The 19977-nt window shown below is 36.6% G+C and overlaps 1 protein-coding gene across 3 annotated transcripts in view; it reads left to right on the top strand.

Moving 5' to 3' along the window:
• The window catches only part of TMEM131 (transmembrane protein 131), a 94598-nt gene that overhangs the window by 11889 nt on the left and 62732 nt on the right, over positions 1-19977 (top strand). For 2 of the 3 annotated variants that reach the window (XM_063305000.1, XM_063305002.1), the window contains exons 3-7: positions 854-894; positions 9456-9524; positions 14684-14807; positions 15430-15546; positions 19457-19579. In XM_063305000.1, coding sequence (XP_063161070.1) covers positions 854-894; positions 9456-9524; positions 14684-14807; positions 15430-15546; positions 19457-19579 — 474 coding nt within the window. Of the gene's footprint in view, positions 1-853; positions 895-9455; positions 9525-14683; positions 14808-15429; positions 15547-19456; positions 19584-19977 lie in introns of all 3 variants that reach the window. The other variant, XM_063305001.1, reaches the window with a different exon arrangement.

Below are 19977 nucleotides of genomic sequence, written 5' to 3'. Positions count from 1 at the left end.
GTGAGAGCCAGTTTGGTGTAGCGGTTAAGGTATCAGGCTAGAAACTGGGAGACCGTGAGTTCTAGTCCTGCCTTAGGCACAAAGCCAGCTGGGTGACCATGGGCCAGTCATACTCTCTCAGCCCTAGGAAGGAGGCAATGGCAAACCACTTCTGAAAAACCTTGCCAAGAAAGCTGCAGGGACTTATCCAGGCAGTCTCCAAGAATTGGACATGATTGGATTAAAATAAATAAATAAATAAGTGTGTGTGTGTGTGTGTGTGTGTAGATCATGTGTCAAGTTAAAATATAAACTCTAAAACCTGAATTTTGGATATGGCACAATTCCATGTATAAAATTGTAGTCTGTAGTTCTTCCCAATACATACTCCTATGACATCCCCCATATGTAGGTGAACATTTACTACTTTCTCTTTCTCATTTTCTAGCCAAATATTTGTATTTTTATCCCAGCACTGCTGAGGTTGCATAAAAGCTTTTGATGAGGAGCTTCATCAAAAGATTTTTGAAAGTCCAAATATGCAGTATTTATTGTTTGCCTACAAATTTATTAACAGTGTTTCCGTGATTGTCATGCTGGCGACATGATACAGAAGTGTCCTTAGACAATGCTGGCTATTCAGCCATGGAAACGGAGATGAGCACCACCTCCTAGTGTGTCATTAGACACAACTAAACGGGAATCTTTACTTTTTACAAATTTATTGGTATTTATCAATCTAAAATGTTTGTGAGATTAGACATTCTTTAGTTAAACTGACAGACAGCTGATATTCAGGATCTAAATAATCTGAATATTTAGAAGTAATGTTTAAAGAGTTTGCTTTAAAACTGAAGTTTTCCATTTTTTTTAGACTGAGACAGCTATTGGCCTCAATTCATATCAGCAGAAAAGGTAAGTAGTTTACTATAATAGTTTAATTTAATTTAATTTAATTTAATTTAATTAAGCTGTTCTTTGAGTATCTTTTTATAATTTTAATTATTTTGACACTCTTTGATAAAACTGCCACATTCCATCCAATTATTCCCTTTTCTAAATCTATTTACAGTATGGTAGTGTTGCCTAAGAATGCCTTTTACAAGTTTTAAACTGATGTTTCTGGGCAGGGATGGTCTAACATCATTTATAGAGGTAGTCCTCACTAACGACCCACAATAGAGACTGGAAAATTGGTTGTTAAGCAGTGCGATCATCAGGTGAGTCACCACATAACGAGACATGATTTTACAAAACACATGATTTTGTAAAAGACATGATTTTTATGATGGCCGTTAAGCGAATCACTGTGGTCGTTAAGCAAATCCAGCTTCAGGTCACAGATCATAATCATGTGACCGCAGGATGCTGCAACTGGTTGTAAATGCGAGCCAGCTGCCAAGTGCCCAAATTGCAATCATGTGACTGTGGGGTTGGTGCAACAGTTTGTGATGGTCGTAAGTGTGAGTACAGGTTGTAAAGCACTTTTTCCAAGGCCGTCATAACTGACTGTCTGACTGTCTGTCATTAAATGAATGGTCATTAAGCGAGGACTACCTGTATATGCTCTGGTAATCATTCACTTGAATTACTGCAATGCATAGTATGGTAGGCTACCTTTCAGTGTAGTTTCTAAATTTCAGTTCATCCAAAAGAAAGTTTCAAAGTTTGTGATTGGACTTAGCCAACTTAATCATATCATACTAGTCCTTTGTTAGTTTCATTACTTGCCAATCTATTTCTAGGGCCTAAGGCAGGATTTGGGGGCTGATTTGTAGAGCTCTGAATGGCTTTGAGCTAGGGATGTGCAGCTATTTGGATCTGAAGGGGAAAAGGTGCTTTAAAGGGGCTGTGAGCATACTGACTGCACCTGTCAGCTCCTCCTTAAAGAATATCTGCCTTTTTTCAGCTCTCACTATAGCCACATAGTCCCAGGAAAATACATATTTGAATTAAGGAAGTGAGAACAGGGTGCTGCATTATGCAGTGCTTCCTAAACTCCAATGCATATTTTCCTGAAACCACAGAAATTATAAAATTAATTGTTTTATTAGCAGTTGAAAATTTACCCCATAGCAAGCAAGGATTTTATTTTTTAATGTTATGTGCTCAATGTGATTTGTTCAACTAGCCAAAGATCAAGATACAAAGAAAAAATAGAAATAACAAATTATAATTAAATTACTTCAGATTAAATATGGCATAGTACTTTACTATTTATACACCCACACACATGCACATATTCCCTTAATAGCCAATGATTTAAGAAGAATTTTGAAACTCTTAGGACAAAGAGTCATGAATTTGTATCAGTACACTGTATCTACCTGCTAGTTGTGGAATGTAGGTAACATTAGGCTGGATTACAAGGTAGTCTCCAGGTTAGAGATCCTTGTCTGCATAGAATGCTGTAAATATATAATTTGCATAGACTACTCTGAGTATGCTTCAGGAAGAAATGAGTTTTACTTATGCCTGTGGCATAGTGGCCAAAATGTGCCAAAACTGAACAAGTACTACAGTGGGGTAAAATGTTGAGACTGACTGAAGAATTGTTAAAATATGGCTGTAATCTGCTTATGGAGTGGCTGTGCAACTAGTTTAACATTTGTATGAATACTGCATTTATGCCTGACAATTGGAAGAATGCCATTATTGTTTCCCTACACAAACAGATAGCAAGAGTGAATGCAAAAATTACAGGGGAATTAGTTCATTAAATGTGCCTGGGAAGTAGCTTGGCAGAATTCTGATTATACATAAATGGTGAAAATCTAGAACATTTACTACGCAATGGGATTGAATTAATAGAATATTTGGCTCACACAAAGGAAGAGCTCATGAACAAGGTTTAACAGTTGCAATAAGCAATACAGGAAAGAAGTTTTAGCAAGTGAAACTAAGTTCATGATTATCTTTTCCCAATTCATGTAATTTGACAAAGGTCCTTAACAAATTTGAGTACAAACAGAAGTGGTTGAATCCCTTGCCTGCAGTTACCTCCCACACTAAATGCTTAAGTCGACCACTCATAACAGACTTTTTTCCCCCTCACAACAACTAGACCAAATACAACCTCAGATAATGAGATAGATGGGTCTAACCTATTGGCAGAATGGAGCGTGGGTCCCTAGAGCTTGTATTTTCCAAAGCTGTTTGGGTGCAATCTAAAACGAATGAATTTGTGTACCATTATAGAAGGGTTTACTAAAGCTGGAGAAATGTATAGAGCGATATTGAGATGTACAAATGTTGCTAGAAAGGGAATGAGTAGTATGCGGTCTGTTGAAAGGGGCAAAAATAGCAAAAAGTATGCTGCTGCTCACCTTTTTACATAGAAATGAGGGTATATCAGAAGAAATGCAGTAACTTGAATCTTGTAGGAATGAATTACCTAGGATGTGTAAGTGGGAATGGGGACAAGAATGAGTGGGTAAGTAATGGGGACAATTGAGTATTGTAACAATAACATAATATTCATAATTGCATATAAAAATGTGTGATCAGTACAAAGTCTATTAGGGTGGTTTGGTCATATAGAGAGAATGAATGCAAAACAACTATATAAAGGAAGAGAGATTGGGTTGCAAAGAAAGACCAAAAGTGTTGTACATTATTGGAGTTCCCAATTTTTTTTTAAAAAAGAGAAGTGAGAATTTTGAAGAACAAAAAAGATTATATGAATTGAAGTATCAACATGGTTGAAGCATGGATGGTTTGAAAGGATAGAAAAGTATGACAAGGTACAGTGAAAAGTTATAGAAAACCAGGTTTCCCTCCTCCTTTTTTCTTATCTGATCTCTTTATTTTTTGTTTACTATTAATCCTTTTCTACCATTTGCATAACATTCTTACCTCAACAGAGAACAACATGATGGATATGTGTTTGTATTAAGGTACACACTCCCTTTGCTAAATCATCTGATTGTCATAATTGGACAATTCTTAATAAATATTCTGAACCTCAGTTAGATTCCAAACATGACAGGATGCTCTTGAGAAATTTTAACAGGCACTGTGAACATTCCAGATGTTCTGTTAAATCTTCTGTTTTGGGGGTTTGCAGATATACTGTCATAGGAAATCTGATAGTACATCCCATAATGTTTTTCAGCTGTAATGCTATAAAAGCTTGTCTGTGCTATAAAAAAAATCTGATCAGCAAAATACAAGACTTTCAGATAGCAAAAAACTGTACATTGTGTACAAACTTGTATAAATCGTGGTTAAAATAATTTACCAGTCCACTAAAATATTTTAATAAAATAGCTATTTCTGAAGTTTATATTTAAAAAGTTGAACAAAAACTATAACCACAAAAAAAAGTCTAAACAAAGTCTCTAACAGGCATACAGGTGTTTGCTAGTTTCACTTCCTGTTTATTTTTGACATGCCAGACTTGCAATTTTCAAAAAGGCATATGAACAGTTAAAATCAAAAATAAAAAATGTTCAACTACTTGATGCCATGAGAGCCTAATACCCCCCCCCTTGCAGCAAATAATATTTTAAAGACTGCATATGTCTTCAGTTATACCCACTTCATAATTGCTAAGTATAAAGTGTAAGTAAAATCAGATCATTGAATGTTTGGAACTTCTTTTTAAGCAAATTGATAACTTAATGCATTTGGAGGGAAGTACTTGATCTAGATGTTAAATGTACAAAGATTTTACAGTTCCATTCCTATTACTGTCATACCAAGGAGTGGAGTGGACTTGGTGGGGCTTACTTCTGAATACTGAGTAATGCACTATAGCCTAGTATAATATTTATTTATTTCATTTATGTGGCTGCCCATCCCAACTGACTCTGGGTGGCAAACAATTAATAAACCCAGCACCACCACCCGAAAATACAAAATAGATAGACAATTGGTAGCCGAGATAACAACAACAGTGACAAAAACCAACCATCAATATAAATACAATAGAAATGTTTCATTTAGAAACTAATTTAGAGGCTCCAACAGACACTCCAACTCCTGTTATAACTTACATAATGTAAGATGTAATTTAGTAGGGCTATGCAAACCATTTGGAGGGCTCCTCACTTGCAAGGTAACCATATCTTCCCGAGTGATCTACGTACCTACTTTGAGGGTTTTCCAAGGTTGTCATGTGCATACGTATTACAGAAGTGTATTCTGTATACGTTAATATGCAAAATACTAATTTGAATGGTTTGCACAGGCCTGGGATTTAGATTTTAAACTATTCGCACATTTTGAACTCCACCTTTCAGATACAATCAGAACAGGGGTGAAGAAAAAGTGAGACATATATATCTCTTCAATAGCTACTAATTCCCTTTATGAGGGGTTTTCAAACTTTCTTGCTCAGTCTTTTTGAGAGAACTGAACACAACTGCAAGTTGGCAGTGCAAGAAAGGAGCCAGTCACAAAATGGTACTTGATAAACATTTTGTATGGTCAGCAGACAATTACTGATGCTATTTTATATTGGCATACAATCTCTTCTTTGAAATTACTAAATTCTTCACTGCAGTGATTTCCTTATGGCAAGAGTTTCCATTTTTTAGCTCAGGCATACTTTATTTATTTATTGCATTTATATCCCACCACAATAAAAACTGACTCTCAGGAGTTTGCTGATTTAGTGAAATTATTATTTTATACTCTGCCTCCCAAGCATGCTTCTCAATATTTTACCCATATTTTTCCTATCTGTTTTTGCATTATACATGGTCTTTTCAAATAACAGTTCTTTTCAGCCTTTCCTCCTTTTATACCTGGTATGGGGAATAAAATCACAATAGATTACTGCCATCTTAACATCCCGTCCTCCAGCTTTTGCTTGCCATTTCAGGGAGGGCCTAGGCAGACATAACTGGGAGAGATTCAAAATTGTCCAACCAGTGTCCAGGATAGAAGTTGGGTGGGCTTTTTTAAATCTATGAACAAGTCATGCATGCCTATTTTTCTATTTTTCACCATTTAATATTAAGTTGCATTACTTCAACCTAGGTTCATTGGGGCAACTTAGACTTTTGTCTGAATGCAAGACTCCTTGCAGTCTTTTCCTCTGTAATAGGAATGCATAATCTGCAGATCTAAGGTCATATGCAGCTCTTCAAGTGCTTCATGCAAACCCCTCCAAAAGCTGCCATTCTGATGTTTAGATTTTACTTTTGTCTGGTCCCTTACTACTATTTGATAGTACCCAGTGTACTGCTACAGCTGTGGCTCTTGGCCTTAAAAGTATTATATACCCTTCTCTCATGAATCTTGTGCTGCTCAAATGAAGTAGGGTTGTTCAGGAAGCATTGGTGTTTCAAAGAAATGGCTGATAAGCAAGAATATCTGTCCAGTTGAAACAGGGAAAAACACTTGAGATCATTACTTATCTATTTTATGTATTTGATAGATTTATATCCCATTTCTGTCAAAAGGTCAAAGTGGCAAACATAAAACTCCCTATCCTGATTTTTCACAAAACAACCTTCTGGTAAGATAAGTAGGATTAAAGGATAGTGACTTGGCCCAGTAAACTTCCATCACTAAAGGTGAACTTGAATCTGGATCTCCCTAGATTTGGTTAAAACCAAAGAACTATCACTCCAGACTGGGTCTCTTGTAATCACCGCACAGCTGAACAATGTGCAAGCTAATCTTTATCTGATTTGTATCTGTGGTCTGCTGGAATTGTTAGCACTCCTCCAAGTCCTTGTTAATCAAGGTAAATACATGTGGAAGAACTTGAGGATTGGGTGGGGGGGAGGAGAGATCAATTTATTGTGTGTTGAATTGCACAGAAAGCCAAGCGAGAGGAGTCTCTCTTAAAAGCATATTTGATGACTAAGTCCTCAAATTATTGATATTGATAAATCCTAGCAATTTGAATATACCTATTAACTTTGGTCTTCAGAAATCTCAGTTGTTTAACATTTACAATCCTGATTAATATCCTGGCTCTAATTTTCCCTGACTCTGTCATGTGATCAAGTTTATTCTTCCTGTCATACCTGGCTACTATATGTGCCCTTTCTGCCATTAATTTCCAGAACAGTGCTCAGCCTTAGATAGCATCTTAGATTTGCCCTAAATCCTAACGTTTTGCTCTTGTTCATCTGCAACTGATTTCCCTTAAACAGTGACTGCCTTTACTATTTTTCTCACAGCATATAAAGCAATTTTGCTTTCATGTTTAGGAATCTGATGCAAGCTGGTGTAATCTACAGGTGGCTGCTCATGGAAAATGCTGAGTCACCTAGATCCATCTAGGCTGTAGGTGGGAAATCCTTTTTTGTAGCCAGAGACTGAACTTTGTTTTATTTCATTTTAGTGGCCAGTGACCACAGAGTTGTAGTAGTGATATACTATTAATTGTGTCTGTATGGGGGGGGGGGAATTGTTAGAGAATTATTGGCCTAATATGTCCTTTTAAAAATATATGTTTTAAGATCTTCATTTTAAATTATCTTACTTTTTCTATTATTTATATGCAATAAATAAATTGAAGCCTCAGCAGGTGGCATCTTCTAAGCTAATTTTCACTGATTTCAGGAAAGCTAAACAGGTTTAAAACAGATTATAATTGGATGGGAGACCACCAGCAAATCCCAGGGCTGCAGGCTTAAAGGGGAAAGTCTTAAAAAGATCCCAGAAAAAGGAAGTAGCAAACCACTTTTGTATAGTTGCCAAGGAAGCTATGTGCCCATGTAGTTCTGATGAATTGAGTCCAACTTAAGGAAATCTTAATTTTTTAAAAAAATGAATTAAAACTTTTTGATCTTCTATCTCAAATTTTCTGATGAATTCTAATGTAGACTCATATTTTTGTCTTTCAAGAAAAAAAAAACTTTTTGGTTTTACAATATGAAACTGGTAAGGTGCTCAGCCTTACCTTCTGCTGTACTGAAGGGCAAGTACAAAAAGTGCCCAATAGTTCAGTGGCTTTTTCCCTCTGACAGGGGAGAGGTAGAAACGTGGGAATATGCCATCCTCCCTTGCCCATTCTACAGAGAAAAGGGCTAGGGTTATTCCTCCCTTGATTGGCAAGTACCCTGGTAGACTAGACTCAGCCTATGCCCAATTTCTGATGGAGGGTGATAGTCCCTGCAGCATGGCTATTTTAACTTTGACCTGGTGAGCAAATGGGATCTATTGTTTTTACTGCATTTACTGATAAGCACCTTACCAGTTTCATATTGTAAAACCAATTTTATTGTCTTATCTGTACTGGTCTAAGACTAATAGATATACATATGTGCAGCTCCATTCCTGACATACAATCCTACATCTCTGTCAGAACTGCCCATAAGTAAGCATTCAGTTTTCACCACATCACTTTAAATAAGAATTGCATTAGTCTTAATTACACTTATATTATATTGAATGAAATAAAGTTCATTTTCACATTCTTTTATTGCAGCTTTTCTCATGAACACCTTGCTGGAAATTGTCAGAGTAAATAGAATAAATAATAAAGACTTGCACTGTTGTGATACTTAAGTCAAATTCCCTCATGGTTCTTTTTCTACTCATTTCATGTGAATGTTAAAAGAAGGTAGGAAATTATGAGTAGGACCATTTCACCTCAAACAGCAAATATTGTTGCACTATATTGTCTCAGCATTACCTTCATGGGCATTCCTGCAGATTCCAGGAGAGATTTAGCACCCCTAAATACTACTGGGCAAGATGACCCAGTATGATGTCATAGTTAATAATAGCCACTGAGAGAACTCTGTTCCTCTTACATCTTGTAATTAGAAATCCAACAGAACAACCAAGGTTCTTTCTATCTCCAAATCAGGCTATTAGCTAAACTGAAATTAATCTGAATAATCTTTGTCATCCAAAACTACCTGGAGGTGCAATGCAACTGCTCCTTTCCCCAAAATGATAGGAAAGATTTCATTTTCTTTTAGTGAAGCACTGAATACCTCAGAGGCCCACTTAGCTTCACTTGATGCAACATATTTTATTATAGGTGAGATCTTAAGTTATCTGTAATTATTTTTATTATACATTCTGTATACCGCACTGTGTGCATTCATACAGTCTGGTATGTAAATGAGTAATACAAATAATTGGTAAATACAATTTTCAAAAAATGATATTTGTGCTGTGTACCTTTTTGTTTTCTATTAAAAAAAAAATAGTGCAGAAACGAGTAAATTAATTCTTGATAACGCTTAGATGAAGTTTCTTGCCTGATAACCAAGAAAGCTCTTTACTGCATCATGTGTATTTTGTCATGTTTCTGTACTCAAACTAACATAGCCTTGTCTCAACCAGACTTCTGAATGCAAGTTGTCTTAAAGGGTTCTGTATGGTCTAGATCACTGCTTGCATGTGTAGGAAAAAAATGTCTGTTCTTATGTAAAAAATGACTTAATTCCAAAAGTAGAAGTTCTAGTATTGTTTAACATTAGCCTATAAGATTTTTGATATATATCTGAACATGAGTTAAAACTGAGTGACTTTTCCCTTCTTTTCTTTTTCTGTAATAGTGTATCTATGTACCAAGGAAATTGTAGACCTATTCGGTTTGAACCACCAATGCTGGATTTTCATGAACAGTAAGTTGGGAATGTTTTAGTTAATATACTGAATAATACCCTCAGAAAAAAACCTATACAGACAGTCACCACGTTGTACAAGGATTCTGTTCCAGCAACTATTGTGTAAGCTGATTTTTCACTATGTCAAATTGCACATTGTGTGCATCTGCAAAACAACAGCTGCTATTTTTGTATCTCTTGAATAAAAAAGGCCTTAAATAAATCAGGGGTTGTATAAGGGTACATTGGTTAAGGTGCTGGGCTAGAAACCAGGAGACCATGATATCTAGTCCTTCCTTTGGCATGAAAGCCAATTGGGTGACTTTGGGCCAGCTTAACCTACCTTACAAAGTTGTTCTTGTGGGGAAAATAGGAGGAAGCATTATGTGCACCATTTTGAGTTGCATAAAGTAAAAGGTAATAAATCTAGTAGTAGTAGTAATGATGTTAAAAAGGCAAAAATGATAACATGATGTTAGATATTCAGGATTGCTGCTTGGCACTATAGATGATATGTACATTTGAATCCTATTCAGTTTCGTAAAGCATAATTTAATATAACAGATTGAAGTGAATGGTTTGTTTATTTGTTCATTAGATTTATATTCCATCTTTTTTCCAGGAATGAAAGGTGGCTTATATGGAGATATCTCTTCATATTACCACCACAATAAACCTGTAAACTACATTAGACTGAGAATGACTAGCCCTTTTGAAACCTTTTGCATAGCTCCAGTACCAATACTGTCTGTAGTGAATATGTTTGTATTTGGCAACCTGCCTGAAAAAGAAATCAGAATATAGAGGGATTACAACATTATATTACAATCCATGAATTCTAAGTTTGTGACAGAGAATTTAAAATCAGAAGTAAACTTAGTAGGCAGGCAGGAAGAGGTCTTCCTTTCATTTCTAGCTGATTACCCCAGAGTAAAGTGACTGTCCAAGGTGAATCAGTTACAAAAGCCCAGCATCAGCATCATCCACTAATGTTTGGGTGGGTAGGTGGGTGGGGGCTCCCAGTGCTCCAGAGGGTGAGGGGAAGCCTTAGCTTTAAGTCATTATCTAATGGCAGGCTGGGGAAATCCAACACACAAGAAATGTCTCTGTCTAGCAGAGTGCTATACTCTGTAGATGAGTGTACTCACACAGCTTAATTACATTACCAATTATAAGCTGATTCCTTGAGTCAAGCTTGATTTCTTGGGACAATGTGGACATGTCTTCTAGGATGGTTTTAAGAGTTCCCAATCTAGTTTACAGCTCTGGAACTCCTGGTGATTTCCCATCCAGCTATTTACCAGGTCTTACCCTGCTTAGTTTTTTCAAAGTCAGCCAAGGTTAGGTTGTCCTGCTACTTGCTGGGAAACATAGCCAACTGATTTTCTTAAAATATGTAAATAAGATCTTAATGGAATGGATATTTTGGGGAAGTGAATTGTAAAATTATAATTAATTTTAAGGGGAAGGAAAGTAGAAGAGGGATTACTTCTTACTTAACCATTCTGTGCACTGCTTAATTAATTAAAAATACGTAATATTAAGTATTCTAGGGAATTGGATTGGGAGTAGATTGCTTGAACATACAGTCACTAGCAAATCTCAGCCTCCAAGTCTGTTCTTTTGCATCCCTCCCTCCCTCCCTCTCTCTCTCTCTCTCCAAAGAAGCAGTCTAAAACAATACTGTTGCAGAACATGTGAATAAGTCCTCGTCCATATTTCTCTGTCTCCCTGCAATTACTCCAGCCAGTGGCAGCTAGAATGAAAACTGCATTCTATTTTTTTGGCAATGAAATTCAAGTCTCTAAGCTTACAGGAATTTAAAAAAAGGCAATCATGGGATTTCAGAACACTTGAAATATGGAAGCCAATGCCCTATTTTGATACAAACTTGTTGGAGGGGCTGTACCAAGCAAGGAACATTTTGCTTATCCCTGTATTAGAATAAATTAGTACAGCTCTGTGGATGGTATTATTTTAGACCATAGGTTAAGCACACATGATGTTTATTAAAGCTAGGATGTAATTCTGCTAGTAATATAAACCAGTGTTTGGTACCTGGCTTTTAATGCAAGATATCCACAGCTTAAATATCAAATGCAGTGATCACTAGGAAATTTTACATTTCAATACTTTGGCATGGAGATAACATGCTTATTCCAATACAGGTAGTCCTCACTTACTGACCACTCGTTCAGCAGCCATTCAAAGTTATGACGGTGCTGAAAAATGAGACTTATGACTGGTCCTCAAAGTTGCGGCCATCACAGCATCCCCCCAATCATGGGGCTGTGATTCAGGTGCTTGGCAACTGGCTCGTATTTATGATGGTCACAGTGTCCCACGGTCATGTGATCACCATTTGCAACCTTCACAGCTGTAGTATTGCATAAGTTTCATGGAAAAATAATAAAAAATGTAAGAAAACTTTGGAAAAATGAAGTTAAGGAAGTTCTGAGTACATATGAAAGACAACCTTTACTGGAATTATATAAAATCTTTATGCTAAAGTTGAACTTGATTCCTTCTGTATACTTTATACAGAATATTTTGAAAGTTATAAAGGAAAGATATTCGGAGCTAGTCCTTATAGTCCTTTGTGGTCATGTGAAGTCGCATTTAATCATCTCCGGTGATTCAAGTTGCCGATCCCTATTGCGGTCAGTAAGTGAGGACTACCTGTACAGCAAATACTTTACTTATTATATTTACATACCTCAGCCTCCATATGGAGTTTACATCTTCACAAACAAGCATATATTTAAACCATTTAAAATATGTATCAACCCTCCCTCAGTATCTGAAATCCTAGCATCATTTATAGATTAAAAGCTCTGTGAAAAAAAAGCTCTTTTTCACTGCTCTTATAAACGCCAGGGAGGGCATCATCCAGATTTCCAGATGCAGGCTGTGCCAAATCGATGGAGCGGAAACTGAGAAACATTGACTCTTGCTCACCTTGAACTAATATTTTAGGAGATTATTGTCTCCCAGTTACTTGAATGGCTTCTGTTTCTTTTATTTTCCCCATCTTTCCCATCTTCTGTTTTATCATCAATGAACACTATAGCTAGGAACATAAGACTGAACTGAGATATATTTTCTTCTGTAATTAAAAGATCGTCAAAGAGCTGTCTGTCCTGCAATAATCTGGCAGCTTTAAAACTAGAATTCATGCGTGGATTTGACGTCCTTCATTCTACGTCTTGAGTCCCTAAGTTTATGGTGTATAAAGTAGACAGTCATGTGCAAGTGTGTAGTACAACAATTCATAATTTTATTTTTAAACACAAGCATACAGTAATTGAAACAAACTATATTCTGAAATTTGTGGTGGAGTTATGGAATCTGTTTTGTGAGGTTTTTCTTCATAGGAAAGTAAAGGAGGTGTGAATGCTGTGTTAAGCTGTTAAAGAACTGAAATAAATTAAGAACTACTTGTAAAAAGATCAGTATAAGTATTTAAAAGACCTGTTGCTTTTAGAATAAGGCTCCTAAGTACATCAATTCAGACAGGTAAAGATTCAAGACTCTTTTCTCCCCTAATATTAAATACTTGTGTGCATTTGTCACAAGCATATGACTGCCCTCATTCTCCAGTTGTTATGAGTTGCCTTTAAATAAGCCAAGGAATTGCACTGGACCTGTAAGAAGGGGCACACTGCTCCAGTGCAATCCAATTAAATGCCATAGCAACCCTCTTATTCCAATGAACTGCCCACCAGATCATCAGGAAACCCCAAATGCCATCTGAAAACCCATTGGATTTGTTAGGTGCTGCGGGGGAGGGGAACTGATATAATAGATTTGTTGGAAAAACAGGTTTGTTCAGTGAGGGTGTTCATCACAATTAATTGCTTGTAAACAAGATTGTATATTGTCAAACTGAATGGCTGTGGCATATTAATTTAGTTAGCCATGTGGATGAATTCATCAGCAGAAAAGTCCTACACTATTTTTCTTGCTACAGAAGAAGCATTGTTCATTCTTCTCTTCTGCTTTTAGTTTGTATAAACAACCACAGAGATGACCTTAAAGATACTATGTGACACTTGTTAGCAAAACATGATTTAAGCCCAGGACAGGAAGAAAACTCAAACTAGTTCCACCTTAACTCTCTTGAGTGTAAGAGGGAAGAAGGGGAAATGCTGTCAAATGGCTTTCAGATTCTGTTACAATAGTCTACATCAGTAAAGAAGAGTTCTAGTATTACTGGAGTCTGTTTTCTAACCTGTCCTACCTCGAAGGCCTGACAGTTTCCAAGACCTAGAGACATGTCCTTGAGAACTGTAATCATAGTGCTTTCTTCACAATGGCAGCATGTGGGCTTACTAAGAATATTTAGTTGGAATATTAATTAACTCCATTCTCAACTGAAACTTCAAACCAGCATGCAAATAATTTTATAAATAAGATGATTTATAGTCCCTAATATAATCATAAATACCAAAACATCCTATTTGCTTACTGTAGGAACTTGCTATTGTAAAATTAGCATAATAAGCTAAGATTATTATGGAATAATAGCATAAGCATTCATTTAGTGGTATAATTTCCTTTGCATAAAGCTTCTACCTCCTGTAGAAACTTCATTTTTATTCCTTTGAATATGTTAAATGTAGTAATTTAGAGCCAGTTTGGTTTAGTGGTTAAGGCTCCGGGCTAGAAACCAGGAGACCGTGAGTTCTAGTCCCACCTTAAGCATGAAAGCTGGCTGGGTGACCTTGGGCCAGTCACACACACACAGCCCAACTCACCTCACAGGGCTATTGTTGTTGTGGGGAAAATAGGAGGAGGAAGGAGTATTAGGTATGTTCGCCATCTTGAGTTTTTTATAAAAACAATAAAGGCGGGATAGAAAATAAATAAATAAATCCTCGATGCCTGAAGTTCATTACAGCTGCATTATCCTAGTTGTTGTTTGCCTTAGGACAAAGGGTTAGGTACTGCTTGTACAATGCCATCACCATATGCATTTTTTTTTTTTTTTGGTTAACTTAATACTAGATATCACCTATGGAAACAAATAAGAGAAATTCTTAATGATAGCATGTATACCAGAATTTTTTTTCCCATGATGTATCAAAATATCTTATGACCTGCAACTGTAAACATTCTGTGGTAAGATAACAGATAAACAATTCTAAATGCTTTTTCTGGTCTTTCTTTTTATACAGGCCGGTTGGGATGCCAAAAATGGAAAAAGTTTACTTGCATAATCCCAGTTCAGAAGAGACTATTATATTAGTTTCAATATCTGCAACAACGTCACACTTCCATGCTTCTTTTTTTCAAAATAGGGTGAGCCAGCTTTGCTTTATGAAGTTGCTGTTATTGTGGGATCTTTTCATTTCATCATAACAAACTGTACTTTAAACAAAATCCCAATAACAAAAGTATGTTGATTATATCATTCCTCCAATGAAGAAGAATTCAGTAAAAAATGAGAATTGAGTTTCTCCAGGGATTGCATTCCTGCCTCCCAGTTTTTTGTTTTAGAGCCATGGCCACTTGCACATTTATTAATTGATCAATGCAAAGAAAAAACTGCAGTGACTTCCAGCTTTTATTTTGCTACTGTAGTTGTAACCCTGATAACTCAGGAAGGACAAATAAACCACTTATTTGTTAGATTTATATTCCAATTGTTTGAGGTTTTTTCCTCAGGAGCTCAGGTGAGGTACGTCACATTTCCTCCTCCCATTTTACACTGGGAGGTAGATTGGGATGAGAGAAGGTGATTGGCCCAAAGTCATCCAATGAGCTTCCATGAATAAGGGTGGATTTGAACCTGGATTTCTGCAATTCTAGTCCTAGGACCTTAGCTGACAGCTTTCATATATCAGTTCTTCTTTTGCATATTTGATACACTGTGCTTTTTGGATCAACAGCATGGCATATCTTTTGGCTTTTTTTTTTCCAGAAAATTATCCCAGGAGGAAATACATCATTTGATGTAGTTTTTCTTGCAAGAGTTGTGGGAAATGTAGAAAACACATTATTTATTAACACATCTAATCATGGGGTATTTACTTACCAGGTAAGAGTACACAATTACATATTCAATGATACTTGTCAGAACAATGTAATATTGCTTCCTAGTACAGTATACATAAAGATAACACTATTCAGTTGAAACTAGCAACAGCTTAGATTATTTGAAATCCTGTTCGTAGAATTGTAGTGCTGGAAGTAGGCATTTTGCTCAGTGAGTCCAAAACATCTGCTCAATACTAGAATAAAAATTAAAGCAACTTTGACAGGTGGCTGCTTAGCCTCTTCTTGAATACATCCAAGGAATGGGAGCTACTATCTTTCTGGGAATTGGTTCCACTATCCAACTGGTATTTGAAGGATGTCCTCATTTCCCTTATGTGGACCTGTTGCACTTTGAATCTTCCCCAAAGTGCGGTCCCCAAAAATGAACACCCTAGTCAAAATGGAGATTGACCAATGCAGAATAAAGTAGAATAATTATTTCCCATGATTCAGAAACTATATTTCCATTGATACAGCCCCAGGCTACTTTTTTCTTTTTTCCTTTGCAGCCATATCACAATGCTGATGTTTAACAAATTTCGGTTTGTTAACTATTCTGCAATCTTTTTGTATAAGAATTATTACCATGTCTGTTATCCCTCATACTGGGCAATTGATTTCTGTTTCCCAAGTGAAGAATTTTGTATTTGTTTCTCTTAAATTTAATTTTGTTATTTTCAACTCATCTTAGGGCCGATCAGGATTGTTTTGAATTTATTTTAGGATACTAGCTGGATTACTCAAGATTCTATTATCTGTAGATTTAATATGCATTCTATTATTTCTTCATCCAAGTCACTAATAAAAATATTGAAGAATACAGGCCCCAGGACTGAACATTGTGGCATCCTACTTGATAGCTCTCTCCAGTCTTATAAGGATACATTGATATGCACTCTCTGAATATATTTCTTGGACAGCTGAGGTTTCGCAGTGTTGTCTCCTTGTAGATATCAGAATAATTAAAGTCTTCACTACTACTTTAAACCTTTTTGAAAATTTGCTATTTTTTTGGAAAGCTTCATACATACCTTCTGCTTGTTTAGGTGAGTGATAGTAGACAACAGCAACAGTTCTGGATTTATTCATTCCTCCTTTTATTTTAACTAGATGCTCTCTGGAGTAATTTTTTTTAAGATTGCAAGTCCCTCTTCTATTATTTATGTTCCTTTTGAACACATTGTATTCTTCTATACAACCACAGGAGTCTCTCACCAGGTATGAGCAAGAGTTCTAGTTCCCTTTGCTTATTCCCATAATCTGAGAATTACTGGATCATAGACAACAAAGTCTATAAGCATTGAGCTGGTGTTCTTCCTTATTTGTTTTATTAAGAGATGTAAAAGACCCCATTTCAGCAACTTTTGCACCATCCTATACAAGACATAAGCCTTTCTTTATCTGGGATCTTTACTTCAGAGTTTTCATCTCCAGGTCATACAGGATTCATTTTATTGGCTTCTTCAGGAATCTACCACTATTTGTCCTGTTCTGCAGTATCTCTTTTTTTCCCCCCTATAGCTCAAAGCCTGTTTCTTTTGCAAGGGCTTAAAAGCTATGAAAATTGTCCCTCTCCCCATGTGTCTTCTTTTTGGTCGTCATTCTTATCCAGAAGCTTTTTCCTTTGTTTGATTTGCTTCCTTAGATAGGGTTGATTCCTCTCTCAGTCCTCTTGAAATGTCTTTTTTTTTTATTGGGTAAATCTTCATTTTATATTATGAACTAAAGGAGCCACTTATTCCTCTCATCCTGTGACTTTTCCTTCAAGCACTATTGCAATATTGTACTTGCTGAAAGTATATGCCAGATTGTTTGTGGGTAGAAATGCAAACATCAGAAGCAGCCCTGCTTACAATTAATGTTTTCCATTCATGTATACTTTTATTTCTAATACACCAGCCACAGAAGATTTTGTTGTTGACATCACTTCTTAGGCTCTCAGAAACAAAGGCTTAGAGCAGCCTTTCTCAACCTTTTGACCCTGGAGGAACTCTAGAAATATTTTTCAGGCCTCAGGGAACCCCTGCACATTCAGGCTCAAATATAAATCAGATGTTACAAAATTATTATATTTGTTTCATGTGTAGGCCTGTATATATGGATTAACAGTGTTCTTAAACTAAAAATAAAGAATGAAAGGTACCTCTTTAATGTGAAGCCTGTGCTTGTTTTGTGCTGCACAAATACTCAATTCTGGGCTGAACTTGAGAGAAGCATACATGGATTTCATCTTCAACTGAAATAAGATGTCTTCTGTCTTTGCTTTTGATGCTTGTTAAATAAGAAAAAGCTTGCTCACACAGTAAAGTTGAAAACTGCGCAAAATGTTCAATGCCTTCCTATGGATGGTTCCTGCTGCCGCTGGTGCCCAGACCAGACCAGACCCAGATCTCCTGTGCCCACCCTGCGACAGCCCCCCGGGCTGCTGCACCTGCAGAAAGGCAGGTGTGCGGCAGTAAGGAGAGCCCTGGCACGGAGGCCCCAGCAGTGTCACTCGCCCGCTCACCACCTACTGCTTCTCTCCTCACTCCTTGGGTCACTCCTCGCTCCTCACTCCTTCGTTCAGTTCCCTTCTTGGTTTGCAGTTTGCTCACTTCCTTGCTTCCACACCCTGCACAATCCCCACCCCTGCCCAGGATCCATATGTACTCCAGCAGGCCAACCCAGAGTTGGAGGGTTTTTATTCAGTTTTCGTCTCTGCTTTTTAAAAATAAATCCTGATTTCCAGGGAACCCCTAGTGACCTCTTGCAGAACCCTAGGGCTCTACGGAACATCAGTTGAGAAACCCTGTCTTAGAGGGAAAAGTGGTTAGGGACTTCTCCTTAAATATTCTTGTTAACTCCATTGTCAAACTCCTGTTTGCTAATTCAATGAGTTCGTTCCCTGGAAAATTACTGCTTTATATACCTCTTACAGTCTTTGCTTACACAATTACTCAATCATTCCCGGTGAGCAATCAGCAAATATTCAGACTGTGAGAGAAGATTACTTTTTCCCCTTCACCTGAACACAGCCCTTAGAGGAAAGAACTACAATACTGTGGTCACTCTCATCTCTTCTTTTCTGGTCCTCCTGTTGGGCTGTACTGGAAAGCTTCAATTTGTTTCCTTACTGATCAGTCTTCTCTCAGATAAAAACTATTCATGGGAGGAAAAACAACAACATGGTGGCTTCCAGATGTTTTGGACTACAAATCTTATAATTCTCAGCCAGTGTAGCAAATAATTATTTTGCCTAGGAGTGCTGGGATTTGTACTTCAACACAGTATATGAGGAAGGCTGGAATGATTATGCTACAACATGCTCAGTAATGCAGTGCAACAGAACACCTACAAAATAGCACTGAACTTTGCATATATATTTAACAATATAAAAACTTGATTTAAGTAGTATAGTGAATTATTGTTGAATATTCAGTTGTACTAATTGATTTTAATCATGATATTAAAAATATAAGTGGAAGATACTTGAATGTCAAAGTAGGTTTTTCAAGAATATATTTTTCAGTGTATGCAAAGGAATGACCAGAAGGTCTTACAATGCAATTTATATAAATCAATATATGCACATAATAATTTAATAACTTCAGAACTCTATGGAATCAAGAGATGAGAAAATATCAACAAAGTAAACATTTTGCTATTAGTGCATTATGCTATATTAGAGAATTGTATTTTGACAGAAGCATAACCTAAAACTCTCATTTCTGCTGAGGGTGAAAGGCAGAAAATGTTACATAGTAGAATATATCTTTAGGAAATTAAGTAATGTCTGAGGCCTTTAAACCTTACACAATGAACTTCAGAAAAAGATAGGAATTTCTTTAGTGCTGAGAATTATGTGGATTTTAAAGCTAGGAGAGACAAAATAAGCATATTGATTACTGATTTTCTTTTCTCTTCTTAAACAGGTGTTTGGTGTAGGAGTACCAAACCCTTACAGACTACGCCCTTTTATAGGAGCAAAGGTTCCTGTGAACAGCAGTTTTTCTCCTATAATAAATATACACAATCCCCATAGTGAACCTTTGCAGGCAAGTAGTAACACTTTCATATTTATGGGACTTTGTTAAAGAATTATATTTTAATATAATAAGTATTCCATGCAGTTCTTGAAATCTTTGATCTTATCTATTTCTTACTTTATTTTCAGCTAGAATATTATCTCTAGGCCAGTGCTCTGACATCAGAGTACTCTGACAAATCCAGTGCTTTGCTGGCAACTGATCGGCAGAGTAGAAAAGATTGAAGAGCATTCCTTCCCACTATGAGCAATGAGAGGCAATGGCTAGCCTATTTTTTCCTGGCATGATACGGTGGAGGGCTACCAGGGTTTAGGAATATTTGGCTCCACAGGCCCTTCTAATGTGCCCTGTTGCCAAATCTTACATGGTGCCTTTTGTCTTTCTGACTTTAGGATTTCTTGATGTCT

Source organism: Candoia aspera, chromosome 5, assembly GCF_035149785.1.
Source record: "Candoia aspera isolate rCanAsp1 chromosome 5, rCanAsp1.hap2, whole genome shotgun sequence".
NCBI classification, from domain to species: domain Eukaryota; kingdom Metazoa; phylum Chordata; class Lepidosauria; order Squamata; family Boidae; genus Candoia; species Candoia aspera.
Note: the sequence above shows the minus strand (reverse complement) of the source record. Positions and strands in the feature narration are given on the sequence as shown.